The sequence below is a fragment of the Taudactylus pleione genome, unplaced genomic scaffold, assembly GCF_031769625.1.
Source record: "Taudactylus pleione unplaced genomic scaffold, aTauple2 ptg000451l, whole genome shotgun sequence".
Taxonomy (NCBI): Eukaryota; Metazoa; Chordata; class Amphibia; order Anura; family Myobatrachidae; genus Taudactylus; species Taudactylus pleione.
The window spans coordinates 8213787-8234043 of NW_028284853.1; the positions used below are offsets into that span (position 1 = coordinate 8213787).

General features: G+C 46.3%; 1 protein-coding gene across 1 annotated transcript in view; it reads left to right on the plus strand.

Annotated features, from left to right (window-relative positions):
* NDUFAB1 (NADH:ubiquinone oxidoreductase subunit AB1) overlaps positions 1 to 13651 on the plus strand; it is a 35081-nt gene extending 21430 nt beyond the window's left edge. The window contains exons 4-5 of the mRNA XM_088448206.1: positions 12163 to 12282; positions 13520 to 13651. Of these exons, the coding sequence (XP_088304332.1) occupies positions 12163 to 12254 (92 nt within the window). The 3' untranslated portion in view covers positions 12255 to 12282; positions 13520 to 13651. The remainder of the gene's footprint in view (positions 1 to 12162; positions 12283 to 13519) is intronic.
* The last annotated feature ends 6606 nt before the right edge of the window (positions 13652 to 20257 follow it).

Sequence of the window (20257 nt, forward strand, 5' to 3'; positions counted from 1 at the left end):
ATTTTTCAGACTCTGCCTGTTGGGACTGTCCTCAGCCCCACAGGGGTTTACCAGCGTTTTGGATTTTCTGACAGTTTTCCTGTTCAGTAATATCCCAATGCTCCTGTACCTGGACGGCCTCCTACTCTTAGCAGGATCACCGGGGTACTTTACAGCCAGGTCAGGATGACCGTGGCTTCTTCAGGTTGCAGACGTTTAATCAACGGGGAATAAGTCCTCACTGCATCCCTCTCTGGGTATTCTTCATCTAGGAGCCCTGCTGGATTTTAAGAATCTGAGAATTCTTCTGGCGTAAGACGGAGTCTCCACTCTTCCATTAGGAGTACATGGATGTCTACGCAGTCGACATATGTCTTTACACACGGGGATGCATGGTCAAATATTCAGTGTCTGCCTTTGGAAGGGTGGAATGGGCTCAGTTCTATTCCAGGCCTTTCCATAATTGGCTTATCTCCAGATGGAACAAGTTTTTTCTGTCTGATTACTGTTCAAACGATGTGCTCTCTCCGGAGGCAAGTCGGTCCCTTTCCGGGTGGCTATGGTCATCTCTTCCAGGGTATTCTTTGCTATGGACAGTGTCTGGTTCGCATCCATTTCAGTGCAGTTGGACGTCTGTCGATTCCACCCTGTCAATTAACTTGTTGGAACTTTAGTCTGTCTTGGGCATTCACTCTGGCATAACTCTTGTTTCCCGGTGAACCTGAAAAGGTTCAGTCCGACAGGGTCAGGACAGTGGCTTCCTTTTTAGCAACACTGTTCGTTGGGTGGCAATGATAGGTATGTCACACATTCGGACATAGTCCGAGGGTCTCCTCCCGACCATCTCGGCAGCGTTCATTTCAGGAGCTCTCCATTGGGAAGCGGGAGTCCTCAGCCGTCACGACGTGCATCCCGGGGACTAGTCTCTTCCCCAAGAGAGGTTTCATCTCCTGGTGAGCAGGGGGGGCCCCTGAGGTGACTCTCATGGCCTTTTGACTTTATCACACTATGGTGTTACAGTCCAGCTCTCTGGATTCTGAAGCAACTTTCAGTGCCTCTGTGTCGGTGAAGTGGTCCTTCCACTTTGCGTACCTGTGTTCTCCGGTCTCCTTTCTTCCTCGAGGGAAGTGTTTCAATCGAGATGGAGATGCTTTCCTGCAGGTGGCTCCTAATTGCCCCAGATGTCAGGGGTACTTGGATTTTCGGAGTCTCTCCATCGATACTCCATTCCTGATGCTTCACTGCCCGGACCTGTTGTCTCGGGGTCCTTGGTTTTGCCTTGGACCTGGGTCGTTTGTCTTTGTCATCGTTGGAATGATTAGAGCATATAGATCAGCTTTTGCTGGGACCTACCACAAACTGTGGCAGCCATAATTCTTATGGTATTGTACCTGTCGATTTGATCCTCCGGTGTCCAGGATCTCCAGACATTCTGGCATTCCTTCCGGCTGGCTTGGGTTTCACCCTCGGCCTGGCCTTCCTGACAGTGCGGATCTCTACACTGTCAGTATGGTTAAGATATGGAATTGCTCCACTCTGGTATCCAGTTCATCCTTTGGAGTGTTTTCTGGATTATGCCTCCATTTGTCCTCCCTATGGACTCCTTGGGAGTTAGTAGTGGTTCTTCGTTCCCTCCGGGGACAGTCAATGGAACCGCTGGTTGTGATAGCCATTACATGGTCTATTGTTTCGGCTCTCTTTCTCTCAGGGTGTTTCTATCAATCAGGAGAGTGTCTGAATTGGGAGCGTTCTCATGTGGCTCCCTCTTCTGGAGCTCTCGCCCTGTGTTTCTTCTTACAGTGGTTTTTAGGTTCAATATTCTTCTGGAACTTATGGTACGACCATTCAGTCCCCAGTTCTCTCGGTTGGTGTGGCCTCATTGACTGTGGTCCGGCCTCTTTGGATTTATGTGATCCGTTCAAGTTCCTTACGGAAATCTGACTCCTTATTGGTGGTCTGCGGTTTCTGGTTTTCACAGGAAAGGATGGCCGGCCTATAATCAAATGTCGGCTGGATGGCCTCGTATGTCTTTCTCAGGGGCCTACCCATGGGTAGGCCTTTCTGTCGTTGAGGCTTGTTTTTTCTCGGGCCATGTAACCCTCGTGGGCGGCTCACTGTGGCGCCTCGGCTGTTTTGCCTTACTAGGTGACCACGTGGTCTTCTGTCCACACCTTTTTTAAGGTTCTAGGCATTGGTTTCCTTTGCCTCTCAGGATGCTTCTTTTTTGGCGACCGATTCTCCACTCAGCACAGGAGCGTCCCCACCCTTGGATGAACTGCTTTGGGACATCCCCAAGGTCAACCCTGTGGACCCCCTATGGACCCTGAAGTAGAAAACAAGAGATATGGTAAGAACTTACCTTTGTTATCTGTTTCTACGAAGTCCATAGGGTCCACAGGGCGCCCGTCCTGACGCACCTGGCTTCATATGGGCTGTGTGGCTGGTCACCAGTTTTCCGTCTCCCATTTCTGTGAGTATGGTTATTGAGTGCTCCAGTTTTCTCTCTTTTTCTCTCCTCCTCCGGCCTTTGGCTACTTACAAACTGAGGAGCCTCTGGCTTGGGGGTGGGGTTATAGGGAGAGTGGACCCAAGTGCATCCTGGGAGCTAAAAGCTTTAACTGCGTGGTGCCCGGAGTTGGTTCCCAACCTATACCCCAAGGTCAAGCCTGTGGACCCTATGGACTTCGTAGAAACAGAGATAACAAAGGTAAGTTCTTACCATATCTCTTGTTTTCGTACATGCAAGAGGCTGGTTGGCTTTGCTCTTCCGCCCTGGTGCGATATGTTCTGCTGGGACACATACTAGTGTTCACTTTAGGTCCAGTGCAGGGCAGGGCGCTGGACCGTAGAGAGGGCACTCTAGAGCGCGCCTGACCCGAAAATGCAGCGTGGCCATGAGAAGAGGGTGCCTGTGTTCTGCACTTACAGCCATGCCAGGCTGACCCCAAGCTCTCCCTCTCTGTGAATAGATGCCGCGCGCATCTATTTGGCTCGCGGGTGGGGACGGCACCCGGCATGTTGTTTTAGCAGGGCATTCTGCCCTTGTGAAATCTGGCAGGGTGTGGCACCCCGCTAAAACAGCCTAGCTGTAACGCTACATACATTGTAAGTATGCAAAGAAAGTGTGGCTATATAATCTAAATCGCTATCACAATATTATCATAGATAAAAACAAACCATATTTAACAACATTAATGATGTTTCACCAAATGGTAAGTAGTAATGATCCTTGTTCCTCTTTTCATGCCTCTCCAAGAGTCGTCTCGTGACGGTATATAGAAAATGGAAACAAAATATATATATATGGAAACAAACTCATAATATATATATATATATATATATATATATATATATATAGTAACTTTAGTCTGGACTCACATACCTGAAAGCAATGGTGTTTCAATATAGTTAAAGGGGGGTACACTGAGGACTGTTCTGTTTGGAACACCCAGGACTACTTAGATAGAGTAGAGGATAGTAACGCTACATACATTGTGTCAATGTTGATGCTGTTGACAGCCAGTATGTCAGCAGCATTATATCGCCAGGAGAGTGCCGACACTGTTCTAACGTTATTTAAGGAATTCTATTTGTGTCAACATTATAACTTTAAAAATTATGCTTTATTTTCACGTTTAATGTTATAATGCCAACACCATTACAATGCTTTAACCACTTGCCTGGCATGGTCATATCAGATGCGACCACACGAGACTGGTCTTACCGTGACATGGGCGCATCTAACGCAACCAGTCAGAAATGCCCAGTAGGCGGCTGGTGGAAGCTAATCTTCCCGCAGCCGCTTATATCAGAGGGACCTGCTGGTCCCTCTGCACCCTCTGATTCCCCTCCAGTGTGTCCCGATCACTGCTGGCCACGGTGATCGGGCACCCAGAGGGACACCTCCTGTTGCGACTGCAGGCAGCCTGGTCTTCAATAGAAACAGCAGCTGCGGCTCCTTCTAGCCGCGGCTACTGGTGCTGTGTCTCCCAATCACTGTGACCGGCAGCCTACGTAACCCCCCCCCCTCCTGGCGCAGATGCCCTGCTGTGTTCCCGGCTCGGGCAGCTGGCGGTACCCTAACCTAACCCCCCTCCTTCCTCGGCACGGCTGTGACTCCTATAGGAGCAGTAGCCGCGGCTCCTGCTCTGGCTGTCTGTGACAACTATAGAAGCAATAGCCGCGGGTGGCTCCTGGTAGCAGCGGCTTCTGCTCTGTCCTGGCCCACGCAGCCCGATGGCACCCCCTCCTCCTCCGGCGTGGCTGCCTTTCTCTATTCCATAGGGATGGCCGTCGACATTTTCAAAACATCGATGGTTGGTCAATGTGAACTACTGATGGCAGAGAACCAATGGTTCTCTGCCATCGATGGATGAGCAGGCGCCAATGTTTGATTGTTTGGGGGGTTTTTTTAGTGGCAGGACAGGGCTTAACACCCCCTCCCCCACCGCGGCAGCCACTAAGCCCCACCCCCATTTTTGATTGGCCTGGTGTGCCCGCAGCAGAGGTGGCCATCGAGGGTGTGCATACCATCAATGGTTCACCGTAGATGGTTTGTGTACCACCGATGGCTGTACCGACGATGGCCCTGCCCCGGCTTCAGCTCCGCCTTTGTCACCTCTGCAAAAAGCACTCATACAGTGTTGTGTGTGGAGATATAAATGTAGGTATGTACAGGTCGAGTCTCCTATATAAAAAATGCTGGGGACCAGGTGTATTTCAGATATGGGATTCCTTTCAGTATTTAGAATATCTGCAGGTCCGGCTGCATAGGTGGGGGTGCGTGGTTTCTGGCGGTGTCTATGATGTGGATACAGTGGCTTCCGTTGCGAGGTGTGGGTGGAGGTGGGTTCTGGCGGCACTGTGTGGGGGTGTCCGGCAGGGGTGTGGGAGGTTCTAGCGACATCCACATAGGTGCTGCGGCGCTTTGGAGGAGAAGTAGCCGGTGATAGAGTGGCTGCAAAACCAATCCCACGCCGGCAGTCATTGGACAATGCCTTAATGACGCCAGATAATGTCATGGCAGATCCGAAATATTCAGTTTTTTGGAATATTTCGGATAATGGAATTGGAGATCCGACGTGTGTGTATATATGTGTATATAGCGTTTCAGCTGGGTGCCGCACCCTGCCCTCCAGCGCGGCGCCCTGCTGAAACAGCTTGCGAGTTCTGTCCTCCACCCGCGTGCCGCAGTGTCCTGGGGGTGGGGAAAACGGCAGAGCAGCAGTCACCGTCGGTGAATGGATGCCGTGTGCATGCACCCGGCATCCATTCAGTGACCACGGCATTTGGAGGCTGACCAGCTTGTCCGGAAGTGCTGGGCACACCCCAAGAGTGGCGAAGAGGGGATGCGTCATAAAGACATGCCCCTTTTCAATGGTCATGCCCCGTACGTACAGAAGTGCCCTTACTCTAGGTCCGGCGCCCTGCCTGCCGCTGGACCTAGAGTGAAGAGAGATAGATATATATCTATCTATAGCCACACACATATAAAATATATATTATACATCAGGTTTTTTTGTTTGTTTTTCTACTATAAAGTATTTTTACTATAAATGTTCCCAAACATGGTCATTTAAAAATAAATAAATAAATTATTATTACACTATGTAATCAATACCTATTTAAAGTGACTTTACATTTTTGTTAAAAACAATATGTTAAATAAGACTTAAATAGGTCTTACTTACATAATTTGCAAAAAAAAAAATTTGACACTTTTGGGGACATTTTTTACAAAAACATTAGCCAGTTAAGTAAGGTTAGTACAGTGTTGGCAACGTCCCGTCGATATGCTGTCGACAGATCAAAAACAGGGTACGGGTGCTAAATATTAAAATAGAATGGTAGCTAATGTGAAACTCAGAACCACATACATTTATAAATAGTCAGCAGCAAATAGATATGCGTGTTTGTGAGGACACATCTACCACCAATCAATATGGTGTAACTGTAATCAAAAATATATTGAATCAATTTGCGCTTATCCAAAGTGTATAGGAAACAATACACATATAGTCGGGAGGTCAGATAAATGAATTAAAAAAAAAAAATATATATATATATATATATATTTATTCATATTTTGGCCTCTCTTCACCACCACAATGGCTTTGAAAAGAAACAAACAAGATGTGCTTCAACTGCAGACTCAGATTTAATTTGAGGGTACTTACATCCAAATCAGGTGAACGGTGCAGGAATTACAACGACAGACATAGAGGTTTCCAGCACTCACAGAGGATATCAGTGCTTATAACCCAAGCAGCATTCGGCAGTGGGACGTTAGGGCAGTTTGTGGTTACAGCTGCCCAGCCACAGATGACATCACGGTGGACACCCAGGATTACTGTACACGTGAACTACACAGGACTTTGGTGGTTATCTTACCCTGAGAGCGGTGACTAGTGATTTGCTTCACTTTGCTTGTCTTATTGAACCAGGAGCGATAAGCTGGTACATTTCTCTGGACGAAGACTTTTTAATATACGGTATAATTTCAATTAATCACATCAGAAACATTGCCATGGGGTTATTATTATAATCAAAGTTGTGCATTTACATCTGTCGTTTTTGTTTTTATGCATTTAAGCTATAAAGTATTATATGATATACTCTTGCATTTAGGTTATACAGCCGGTTGTATTTTAGATGGATATCATCTTTGGTGCGCATTATATTAGATGGATAAATTAATTAAAATAAATATATATATTTGACCTCCTGACTATATATGTATATTTTTTTATATACACTTTTTATTCACTTTGGATTAGCGCAAATTGATCTAATATATTTGTCGACAGATCACGATTGACAAAGTAACTACTTCCCATTGTGCAGTGTGAGAGCCGACAGCCTGAGGAAGACACTGGTCCCGTAGATGATTGGGAAATACTCTCTTGGATCCCTTTAGTTTTCTTCTCCTGCTTCTTCCATGCACAGATGTGTACTCGTACACCTAGCCGCAATACGCCATGCCGTGTGACTTGCCTGGCGTGAGTGAGCCTCCAGGTCCCGTGCAACTGTTAGCGCCGGGCATCTTTTTTTTATTTTTTTTGCTGAAAATACGTCTGATGCGCCAAAGACACGCCAGCAGACTGTGCTGATTCATTCGCTATGCAACACTTGTATATCTGTGTGCACCTGAGTCTGTATATGAACCACAACGGAACGTGGAATGAGAAAAGCTGCGGCCGCTATATTATACCACTTCGTATACACACTCAGTCACACACCAACATACAGGTGTCACATATCAAATTAATCCGCAGTCTCCTGGTGCGTCCTTTTCGCATCCCTTTGCAACTTAGATGCATTTTTGCCCAAAAAGCCCCCTGGCGCTAGCAGAGTCTCACTGGACCTAACACACCGAGGGGGGCTATTTGGCGCAACTACAGCAAAGATGTGTAAGGACACATCTGTACGTTATACATTTTACACTGAGAGCAGACCTCAGTGCAGCACAAACGGCCTGTTTTCATCCCTCATGTGGCCTTGATCTGCCCCGCTGAGGAGACCACTGGTGCCACATGCTCTGAGTGCCCACCTGCAATGTCGTCGCTTCTATACCCATCTCCATTCATCCTTCAGTCTAGCAGACAATACCCCCTCTCCCGTAATTCAGGTCGGTCCAATACAGTCCCTGGCCTGTTGCTGGTAAATAAAAAAAAAAGGGTAGTAAATATATTTACTAGTGTTTTTTTTTTTTTTTTATATATATTGGGAAGTGTCTAGATGGGGATGGAACCTATTAGTTCCTCTGACCCCATACCCAATATCCCCCACCACATGTTGGTGTCATCGGCTTTGAGACCAGCTTTTAAGCAATGCAGGCGCCAGCTCTGAACACACAATTGTAACGTTAATGTTTAGGGGTAGGTTTACTAAAGCTTCTAAAACAGAGAAGTGGTGGCGTTACCCATGGCAACCTATCCGATTCCAGCAATCATTTCTGTTTTGCATCCTAAAAAATGATCGACAGAAGCTGATTGGTTGCTATGGGAAACATCACGACTTGTCTGTTTTAGAAGCCCCTACAGTCTAATGCCTCAGTCACAGTCCTCACGTATGATGGACACAGTAAGGCAGCGCTCACCCCCCTTGGAGCCTGAGGCATCTAAATTGGCTTCAGACTACATTGCAGAGGAGCGCTGCACAGCAGTTTTACAGAGCAGAAACATTTCACCTAATTATATTTGTTGTTCTGCAGAAAGCTTGTTTAATCATTGCAATTTGTTTTCAGTCACTACTGCGTTCCCTTTAGCAATAGTTATTTTCGATAATCTGTGTCACTAGGACTTTCTCAGCTGAGGTGACATGTTTTCTATGCGTGCCCTGATCTCGCTCACCCCCCTCGCCTACACATGGGTTGCTAGGAGACCGCAGTGTGCGCAAGCATTGGTAAACATGTGCACGGAGGCAGGCAGTGCAGCCAGCATAGAGCACAATTTCCCACAGTACCGGCTGCAGGTGGGGAAAATTAGTTCAATTAAATTGAAAGTCTCTGGCATCAAGATTTATTAGGCTCTGACGGCGTTTCATTACCTAGAACATCTGCGCAGAGTGTACTCCACAAAACTCCATCACCTTGTAACTGAAGAAGGGCAGTCATCCACCGTCGTTTAATTACAACAATCCGCTTGCTCTGCTCGCTAGTGCTATCCTGCTGGAGTGCTGGACGTTGCTTAATGGACGCTTCCAGACCAAGTACTCTGAAAGCTGCCATTACTCTACTCCTTAAATCAGCACTGGTACTGTAATTCCATAACCGCTGAACAGTCACAGGTTCCCTACCTCTGCCCTAACACATTGACGTCTGCGCACTATGCTAGTTACTACTTAGCTAAGGGCAGAGCATCATCTCCTGCATGTTCCCTGTGCTGCTTGGTGGGGATAGAACAGCGGGACACAGTGGAGCTAGGTTGCGAATGTGTCCCCTATTATAGTGATGCGGTTTTATTAATATTTTTTTGTTTTGTATTCTCATTCTTGCTCCTTTGATAATGGGTTTCCCAAATTTGTCTGTTCTTCTCTGGAGATAATTTTTGCCATGGCTTCTTGAAAAAGTCTCTGATATATAACATACTAGCTGAAGTACCCGGCGTTGCCCGGATTTAAATCTTCACGTTATTAATGAGTTGGATGTAACTGTCAACATTTTAAAAATAATTAGCAGCTCTTCCAACACACCCATGAGGAAAGGTCTGCCCGGCGCACTCCGCTGTGAGGTCTGCCCGGGACCCCAACCACTCCTTTAGGCATCCTGGACCAATTGCCACCCCTCTGAAGTTTTCATCTAAAAACATCCAGTGGAAGGCACAGAACAGGCTACCCAGGTCAAAGTCCTGCCCAACGTACACCAACAGGAGGTCCGACTGGGACCTCAACCCCCTAAAACCTGGCCAGGATCCAAATGGACAATCTAGCTTTGGTTTCATCCCAATCGGCGCAGGGGTGTATTAATGCATAACCGGACAGACACTGAATTTTATATATAAGATGACCTAAAATAAATACACACTACTTCAGTTGCCCAACTTCACTGTAGAGGAGGAAAGAGAACTTCAGCCCAGGATAGTATGCTAGGTATAACTGGGCATGGTTCACCCTCGCCTGCTGTTGGTGCCAGTTCTGAGCTAACAAAACTTTTAGCACAAACTATTTTTCGCTGCGAAAAAGTTAAAATTTTCCCCACTTCATAGGTTGTTTTTTTTATATTCTCGGCATTGGCCAGCTCTATGGGGACAACAATCAGGCTTCTTGGTGTATAGCTCGATGCGATAGTAAGACTGGCGCTGTTAAAAACCATTATTTTCTTGCCAGTAATAGGACTCTTCACCCTTTTTACAATTGGTCCATCAGTGGGGATGTAGTCAAAAGACAGACAATGATAATGAATGTCACAGTTATGTCAACATAGTAAAAGTCACCAGGCAACATGTCAACAATGTGTGAAATGTCTACATTAGGGTTATGGTGAGGCTATGGGGGGTGGGGTTAAGGTTAGGCACTAGAGGAAGGGATAGGGGAGAAATACCCGAATATCAGAAGATTGGGCGTCTGATCACGTGACCGCCAGGACCTGGAAGCCGTCGCTGCAGCCATCTGGAGCAGGTAAGTTACCGCTGGGCCACCAGGGATGATATGTCAACATTTCATCACTGTCTACATGGTCAATGTAGATATGATGCTGTCGACATATACCCAACTCCATTAATGACACTCAGACTGAATGGGGCAGGGCCATGATATGAGGGGGGGACCAGAGACAACCAGAAGACACAGGCTGAGCATTATATAGTGGAAGGAGCCAGGAGATAAGTGATGTGTCAGTGAGGACAGGGCTGCATGTGACATGATGTGAGGAGAGGAATGGAGGCAGCAGGAAGTCCCAGACTGAGAGTTATATAGTGGAAGGAGCAGGGTCCCCAGCAGCACAGAGTATATCAGGGGATGAGTGATGTGTTAGTGAGGAGAGGGCTGCATGTGACGGGTAGTGACATGATATGAGGAGGGGAATGGAGGCAGCAGGAAGTCACAGACAGAGTTATATAGTGGAAGAAGCAGGGTCCCCAGCAGCACAGAGTATATCAGGAGATGAGTGATGTGTCAGTGAGGAGAGGGCTGCATGTGACAGGGGTAGTGACGTGATGTGAGGAGAGGAATGGAGGCAGCAAGAAGCCACAGACAGTTATATAGTGGGAGGAGCAGGGTCCCCCAGTTGCACAGGGGTATACAGCATCAGGAGGCTATTGATATGTTAGTGAGGACATGACTGCATGTGACGGGCAGTGACATGTGAGGAGGGGAGTGGAGGTAGCAGGAAGTCGCATGCTGAGAGTTATAGAGTACAAGGAGCAGGATTCCCAGCAGCACAGAGGATATCAGGAGATTACTGATGTCACTAAGGACGGGGGCGGTGTCAGGATGTGAGGAAGGCAATGGAGGTAGCAAGAAGCTTCAGACTGAGAGATGGTGGAAGGGGCAAGGTCCCCAAAATATCAGTTGTCCCTCTTTCACCTCTCAATTTCGTATTATGTAAGGGAGCCTTTACTTTCTTTATTAGATCCAATCCTAATGTCTCGGGTTTCAGAATTGGAGGAGATGAATATAAGTTGGCTTTATTCGCAGATGACCTACTGGCGATTTTATCCAACCCAGTCATCTTGGTCCCTAACCTGATGGATGAATTTCAGAAATTCAGTCGCTTGTGTGATCTTAACGTGAATTACTCCAAATCAATAGCTGTAAACTTGACGGTGCCTTCCCATTCCATTCTGTAGATATGCTCAAAGAGTCTCTTACCTTTTCATGGCACCATTCTAGTCTTAAATATCTCAGGATCACCTTAAACAGGAACCCATCCCTTCTTTTCAATGACCAATTTAGGCCCCTACTCCAAACACTGCGGTCTGAGCTAAGAAACTGGCGCATCTTGGTTGGCCAGAGTTAGTATATTGAAAATAAATATCCTCCCAAGAGTTTATTTACTACAAACCCTTTCCCATTCATGACCCTAAACAGTGGATGAGAGACTTGCATAACCTGGTGATGGACTTTGTATTGGGGGTAGGAGACCTCACTTTAAACACGCTGCACTGTTCAGGTGCAAACACATGGAGGGGCTTTCAACTCCCACATACTACGATGCTATTATGCTCTGTCGGGTCATGGACTGGACGAGAACAGTGGATGCCAAACAGTGGGTTAAGCTGGAGGGTGACTCTCTCCCCATTACCATTTGGCTATTTCCTTGAAAGTCCAATGTCCCATGTAATTTCACATCCTACTATCGGCCCTACTTTGGCTAACACCACTGTTTGACAACCCCAAATTCCCTCCAGGCATCTCAAATACTGCTTTTTGGGAATGGGTACAAAGGGGAATTCTGTGTGTTGGCCAGCTGGTGGATTTTGTGGATCTGTCTTTAGCATCTTACAGGCCAAATGATCGTTACCGGGTGCCAAGATATGGTGGTACTGCAGCTTAAACACTCTGTTCTATTATACTTATGGGCATCTTGCTTTGATTTTGTCTGTTTCAAGACTTATTAAAAATATATTGCAAAAAAAATAAACCTATATCAGAGTTGTAATGTGAAGATCCTGTGCAAGAAAATTGTAGTATCTGATGCACCCCCTATATGATATAAATGTAACGCACCTGACTTCTTCCATGCAGGTTTTGAGATTCCAGATGCTCATGGTGAAAAGCTCATGACCCCACAGGAGATAGTAGATTACATTGCAGATAAAAAGGATGTGTATGAATGAAATACACCTGTCAATCTCTCCGTTCATTGTAAGTATGGCCGTTGTCCTTTCACATATGTCAGCTGATCTAGCTCTGATCATCACAGGCATACAATGCAAGTGATTTGTTGATGCTTTTCTTAAAAAAAATAAAGAAATTGTCCTGTACCGATCTCGCACAAAGGGGTTCAATTCCCCCTATAGCCGGAGCTTGGCACTTGCACTGCTTGTTATTATCAGGCAAAATCAAACATTTAAAGAGTCCTGTGTTAGTTATAAATGTATACAGTCAAAATCCCGACACCGACATCCTGAGAGGGTTTGGATACCGACACATGTCGTTGGGTATCCTAACCCTCCCCCTCTTCCTTCTCTAACCCTCCCTCCCTGATGCCTAAGCCTAACCTTTACCCTTTCCCGCACTCTCAAACTAAAAGTGCCTAACCCCTAATGCTAACCCTCCCAGATACATTCTACAACTTAATATTGCCACAGTTCTAATGAAGGAAGACCATACACAAGCAGCCAATCGGAAGAGGCAGGTAGTGTTGCTTGCATCCTCGCTATTATGCATCTTTGCGCCAGGCCACAGATACCTACAAAGGAGACCACTTCTGTGAAGTGTCCAAGTCTCATTGGGTTGCATCTCTGACGTTTACACAGGCACTTACTGTATTCCACACTTACACTGCGTTCTGTATACGGAGGCATATTGGTGAGCTTACGCAGAACGTAAATGCGTACATCTAATTCCCAATAACTGACTTACCAGCCGCAATGTTAGTCGTGCTGCATCCAAGTTTGTCATTAAGTTTGGTTATCACTTGTGGGCGCCTTTGAGAACATAGAGCCTCTGTGTCTATATTGATAGAGCATGCCGATGACATCTAAGCCTACGGAACACCATGCAAACCTATGCCTTTTATATGGGAAATAATCTGTCAATAAATATATTGATGAAGTTTCACCAGAATTATGGCAATGAAAGGGTTAATTTATACCAATATGTTGAAGGTTGATTTACGCCATTTTCACCAACTATGGAGTTTAAATCAGGTATATACGTTATACACTGGCAGGGCACCTTTTGCCACCAATAGTTAATTTATAGCAGATGTTTGCATAAGTTGTAAAGGGGTTTCCATTATAAAGCAAGGTTCTATGTTTTGTTTCCACCTATGAGTTTGGTCAGATGTCTCTGTACAGAATCTCAGTCCTTTGCTGGCCTTTGTCTGACAGCCGCGTACGTTATGTCTCTGGTTAATCCTCTCTCTCTCCCCCTGCAGGTAGCTGGGTTGGGCGAGCTCTGACCTCGCCTGCATGCTGTGGCGTCAGGACTGCAGTCACCACCTCTTCCAGGATCCTGTATTTAAACTGTCTGAATGTGTTGGCCTTTAATAAATGTAAAACAGAAACTGCTTTCTTGTACTGCGGTCCTTACTGAATAAAACACTACTGACTTAAACCATTCAAAAGAGAAAAAAGTACAGTACATTGCACAATGGTGGCCCTATGTTTCTAAAGACTCTTAGGGAGCAATTCTATGCTCCACGATGGTCCTGCGCAAAGGTTGCGAAGGTTCTCTAGCGATTACATTGTCTAATTTTTCCTCGCACGCCATAGAACTGTGCGGGAAATTGAGCGATTGCAGAGACTTCTGTTGCCCCCCTTAGTTGGTATGTGTTACTGAACACAGTTGCAATTGTTTTCTAATGACAATTACCAAACTTAAATCTATATCTACCTAATTAATATATTCTTCCTCTTTAGAAACCTTAATTACTTAATATATAACCTGGTACTGACAATCACCGCCACAAGCTCTGTACTTTCCTACAGTCCTTACTGTACTCTGCTTTCTGTCATCGGCAGGAGTATCAGTGTTTGGCTTATTACACTGTGATCTATTGTCGCATTTCACAACACAATGCCAGAACATGTTATTGTGAGAATATATTATCCTTTACAAACTGCAAAGCTAGTGACTCTGTTGTAGGTGTCATACAACTGTACAATGGTGCTTTAACTGCGTATTGATAAACTATAATAATGCAGCTTCACCATTGTAACTAAATATATACCCTGAAATTGTATATGTGCTTTAATAGATGTTTATCTTCTGAAATGAATGACCCAAACATAAGCCTTGAACGACTATCTTTCATTAATGTTGTATAGAACAAGGTGTGCAGAATGGACCTGCTGTCACCTTGGAGGAGTGTATGGGATCCGCTAAGATGCGAATGAGTTCCTGAAACACGTACATATATACATTGGTAGATGTCCTTATCTTTCCATGTTCCCATTTTGTCCAGTCCCATATTAAGTTCCATTGCTTAGCACTGACTTTCGGGCTAAGAACCACGCCTGTGGAGCATTGCACTTTCAAAGCAGTATGGCAGCTCAAGGTTAAATTTAATTTATCCCTGTGAAGGCGCTCTGTACGCACAGCTATTCTCTGGCACTTGGATGCCAGTTACGCTGCTTGGGATCAATTCTTAATGAAATCCTCAACTTACAGCAAATTCTGAGGGTTCCTGTAACACACTGGAGGATTTAAACCAACCACAGCTCTCAATAACACATCATGAAAGCACTATATATGGACATATTAATGTAATTTAGTACTGGGTGTACCCATGGCATTGGGAAATGTATCACACTGTACCTAGCATACAGAGTAATAAGGGAGCCAGGGACTGAAAATAGACTCATAGGGGTAAGATTTAATTATCCGCGATGCTCCGTCTGAACCTTGTGAGCGAATATAGCGCAGGTTATTCCATAGGGGTGTGCAAGGATCCCTCTGTAATTACTGCAACATTCGTTGTTGTATCTCACGCTTCATTTAATCTCCACAATACTATTCAGAGCCAAAAACCTATGTGATGAATGCTATATGTACTAGTACTTAGAAGACGTCATATTTTACTGATCGTATTGTTTTTACTGGGATGTAATTATTATTATTATTTATTTTTTTTGGTTTTAGCATAATCACTGAATTTCCAGACTACAAACCATTTGTGCATTTATACCCCCAGCCTGTGTATTGCAAATATCTTAGTTTTCTCTTACCTGCCTGTGCTCTAATACTACTGCTTAATGCTATAGAGCTTTGCTGTTTGTAGTCACGCAGTAAGGTGTTACACACAAACGTCTCCAGATGTGCCAGACCTTGCCTGGGTAATGTGCAAGTCACACCACAGAGTGCGAAGAATAATTCTCTTTAACACATTTCATAGTTAGTAACACTAAAGATTAGCTGCTGTTTACAGCCGGCGCTCTTAGCGGAAAGTCGCCAGAATTAAACAACTTGTAAATTAGAGGTTTTGCAAGTAATATTTACTTTTTGTGTACGTAGTACATTTTTTTCATTTTAGTCTAAATTGAAACATTTTTGTATAAGGGTGAGCTGTAACAATATTGGCATTTGCAGATTGTTTTTTTGTGTAATGCGGCCATTTTACTTTTGAAAGTCCTAGCCAAATATACAACTATATCGTCTGAATACAGCCCTGACAGCTTGGAAAGCAGAGTGCAATACACACAAGGCTTTGCCTGTTCAGGAATAATGAGGTAACCTACTGTATGACACTCAGGGGTCTATTTACTAAGCAGTGTTAGGAGACAGAGGTGATAAGGTGCCAGCCAATCAGCTCCCAACTGTCATTTTTCAAACACAGCCTGTGAGATGGAAGTTGGGAGCTGATTGGCTGGCACCTTATCACTTTTCACTCTGTCTCCTAACACTGCTTAGTAAATAGACCCCTTTGTTTTGTCAGTCCCAGAAGATGCTGGTGGGGCATGCTGAGACTTGCAGTTCCACAATAGATGCTCGACTTGCTGTGTCCTGATTGCGTAAGGAATAGGTTAACAACAATGTAGTCCCAGCAGTGTGCCACCTTCCTGCACAGATGTAGCTGCCACTTGCCTGGTCAAAATGGGATTCGGTGCTAATTGGGGAGAAATATAACCGCTAGAAGGATGGTAGTTTTTCTTTTCCATCAGAAGAGTTATAAGATACCCTATGCACTACAGGGCAATGCTATTTTAGCTCTGGTAATATATATTTTCCATAAATCGGCATTTATACCTTTTCATGAACATGATCTGGTGTCTGATAGAAGACCCATCCAAACAGAAGCAAAGTTTATTGAACTCCAAAGCAGCAGTGTCTCCTGTTCCTGTACACCACCAAACAGCAATGGCCGAATTAACCCCCGACTAGTATATAAAATAAAATAGCTTAAACCTTAGTTGATATTTGGGTGCTGTTTTCCGGTATGGTGGGATGGACATTGAAAAGGTCTCCCGGACACAGTCAAAGCAACATAACTAGTACCAGTTGCTTTTGACTTGTTTTATGTTAGTCTGCTTTGAATGGCTGATCCTCTAGCCAGGTATCTTTCCTCTAAGGTTCCTACAGTAGCTGATATTGTAATTCCACTTCCCCTGGTTCCTGGGTAGTAGATGTTGCCATGGAAACCTCGGCTTGCTCAGTGGATGTGAGTGACAGAGGCCATTATATTTTCCCAGTGTGGAATTATTTAGAATTAAATATCAGCACTGCAGCTTCCAAAATCTAATATGGGCCAAGCTGCTCAGGGTGACACAGTCCTCAGCCATTTCTTATGAAATGTCAAGGGTGTGCTATGTGCACCTCCGAACACCCCTAAACCGGTCACCTCTGAGAAGCTATATTTAGCAAGAGAGTGGGCAATTCTCATTATTTCATACTAGTTCCATTCAGCCCGCCCCACACACACACTTTCATCTCAAGATAAAGGACTGAAGTGGCTGATTTGAATTAACCCCTCACTGCCATCTGTTGCAGATAATGCTGTATTTGGCATATTATCTGCACACACGCAAGGAATTTTTATAGGCTTTGAGTAGTCATCTTGGCCCCAGATGCCTCAGAGTAAGACAGACTTGTTACATAAGGTTGCTATTAAATGTTGTGTGTGTATTCCCCAGTTATTCCTTCGGGAGGTAGTATTACATTTTGTGTGTAACAGCTGGGTTTGACGCTGTGTTGCACCCCCTCAGTTGCTGCTTGGGGAGTATACAATCGGGAAACTTAATACTGACAGCCGGCTTCCCGACTGTCATATCCCGGCGAGGGTGAAATGTCGCGCGTCTATATCTAGACGCCTGTCATTTCCCCGATGCCGGGAGACAGGCGCCCGCCAACCCGATGGAAGGGATGCCGGGCGCCGCGAGAGAACAGCCGCGTGGGGGAGGATTAGGTTTAGGGCACCCGGGGGGGATGTTAGTGTTAGGCACCCCTAAGGAGGGTTAGGGGGTTAGGTTACTTTATACTTTCCTTAGCGACGATCGGGATTTCCAGCGCTGTCGGGCTTCCGCTGCCGGGAACTCTGCTTTTGTCGGCCAGGCTCTGCCGGGAATCATACCAATTCGGTGGGGGTCGTGCTGTGCAGCCCCCCAGTCACGTGTGTTGGGCTTAATAAATGGTGTTTTGATTGTAATAGCTGGGGTTAATGCTGTACAGACCCCAGTTACTCCTATGGGGTTTGGTATTAAATCAGTGACAAATGCAGGATTTCTAGAGTGGGGTTTCCAAATGCTTGGTTTAGAGCGAGTGTGGCCAGTACATGAAGAGAATATAATTAGCACTTACCAAGCTTTAATATGCATCATACAAAGTGTATATACAGGACCAGCGATCACAGTAAGCCATTAAATGCGTGAACTGAATGTTTTTATTTCAAATGTGAGCTCCATTCCAGAGCATTGGAGCAAGTCCGGGAGGCTGGGGTAACAGCATAAGAAACTAATACTGCCCTGGGCATTATATGTACATATTGTCTCTTTATGCACTGTATAGTGCATTAATAATACATAGCAGTGCACCCCTAACAGTGCATGTTTTCCAGATTTCCTAGTTGGTGCACAGGTGTATTTATTACTGGCTGATACATGTTAAAAGATCAGCAGGTGGTGCTAAATAATATGAGATATGGTAAGAACTTACCCTTGTTATCTCTATTTCTACGAAGTCCATAGGGTTCCACAGGATACCTTGGGGTATAGGTGTGACGTCAGTCGCAGGGCACCAAAGAGTTAAGCTTTCAGCCTCCCAGGATGCACTAGGTCCCCCTCCTATACCCCGCCCCCGGGCCAAGGCACCTCAGTTAGTTACCAAGCCATAGGCCGGAGGAGGAGAAGGAAGAGAGAGAACAAAGATCTGGACACATACAAGAATCACATTCTCACCAGAGGGAGACGGAAAACCGGTGACCAGAGCAAAGCCCATCTGCAGCACAGGTGCGACAGGGCGGGAGTCCTGTGGAACCCTATGGACTTCGTAGAAATAGAGATAACAAGGGTAAGTTCTTACCATATCTCATATTTTCTACTTCAGGGTCCATAGGGTATCCACAGGATACCTTGGGGATGTCCCAAAGCAGTATCCTTTAAGGGTGGGGACGCTCCTGTGCAGAAAGGAGAATCCGCCGCCCGAAGGAAGCATCCTGAGAGGCGAAGGTGTCAAACCTGTAGTACTTCACGAAGGTATGGACAGAAGACCACGTAGCAGCCTTGCAGATCTGAACTGCCGAGGCACCACGTCGAGCTGCCCACGAAGGACCCACAGACCTAGTGGAATGAGCCTTCAGAGAAGGAGGGACCGGTAGGCCTTCATGAAGATAAGCTTCAGAAATAGCCATACGGATCCAGGCTGCCAAAGTTTGCTTTGAAGCAGGCCAACCCTTTTTACGGAAGCCATAGAGGACAAACAAAGCGTCCGACTTCCTAAACGAAGAAGTGCGGTCAACATAAGTCCTTAAGGCCCACACAACATCCAAAGAGGCCTCACCCACGGAAAGACCCGGTGAGTTAAAGGCCGGAACAACGATTTCCTCGTTAACATGAAACTGGGAAACAACCTTGGGAAGAAACTCGGGCCGAGTGCGGAGTACTGCCCTGTTCCCGTAAAAAACCAAGAAAGGGGGTCTACAAGAAAGAGCCCCTAACTCAGAAACACGTCTGGCCGAAGCAATGGCCAGAAGGAAAACAGTCTTAGCTGTTAGCCATTTAAGATCCACTGAGCCCAGTGGTTCAAACGGCGGTCCTTGGAGAGCCCTCAGGACCACAGCCAAATCCCAAGGCGCCACAGGTGGAACAAAGGGCGGCTGAATGCGGAGAACACCCTGCATAAAGGTGCGCACATCCGGGATTGTAGCAATCCTACGGTGGAACCAGACAGATAGGGCCGAAACCTGTACCTTCAAAGAAGCAAGGCGAAGCCCATGATCTAGTCCCGCTTGCAGGAAGGCGAGAATCCGAGACAGTCGAAACTCCCGCGGTGCATAACCTCTCGGTCGACACCACTGGAAGAACGTATGCCACACGCGATGGTATATCCTCGCGGAAGACGGTTTCCGAGCTCGTAACATGGTACGCACCACAGAGCTGGAAAACCCCCGGGACCTCAGCATGGCCGTCTCAACAGCCACGCCGTCAAAGACAGCCGAGTCAGGTCCGGGTGAAGGCAAGGACCCTGAGACAGAAGGTCCGGTCGTAGCGGCAACCGCAGAGGACTGTCCACGGACAGACCCTGAAGGTCTGAGAACCAGTGCCGTCTGGGCCACGCGGGAGCTATCAACAGGAGCGTCCCTCCTTCCTGTTTGAATTTCCGGATTACCCGTGGAAGAAGGGAGACCGGAGGGAACAGGTATGCGAACCGGAACGTCCACCGGACGGACAGAGCATCCACCAGAGACGCCCCTTCGTTTCTTGTGCGAGACCCGTACACCGGCAACTTGTTGTTGTGCCGGGACGCCATGAGGTCGATTTCTGGAAGACCCCACCTGTCCACCAGTAGTTGAAAAACATCCGGGTGCAGGGACCATTCCCCCGGATGAACGTCCTGGTGACTTAGAAAGTCCGCCTCCCAATTTAGCACTCCCGGGATGAAGACCGCTGATATGGCCGGAAGATTGCGCTCCGCCCAAACCAGGATCCGAGAGACCTCTATGAGAGCCGCCCGACTGCGAGTT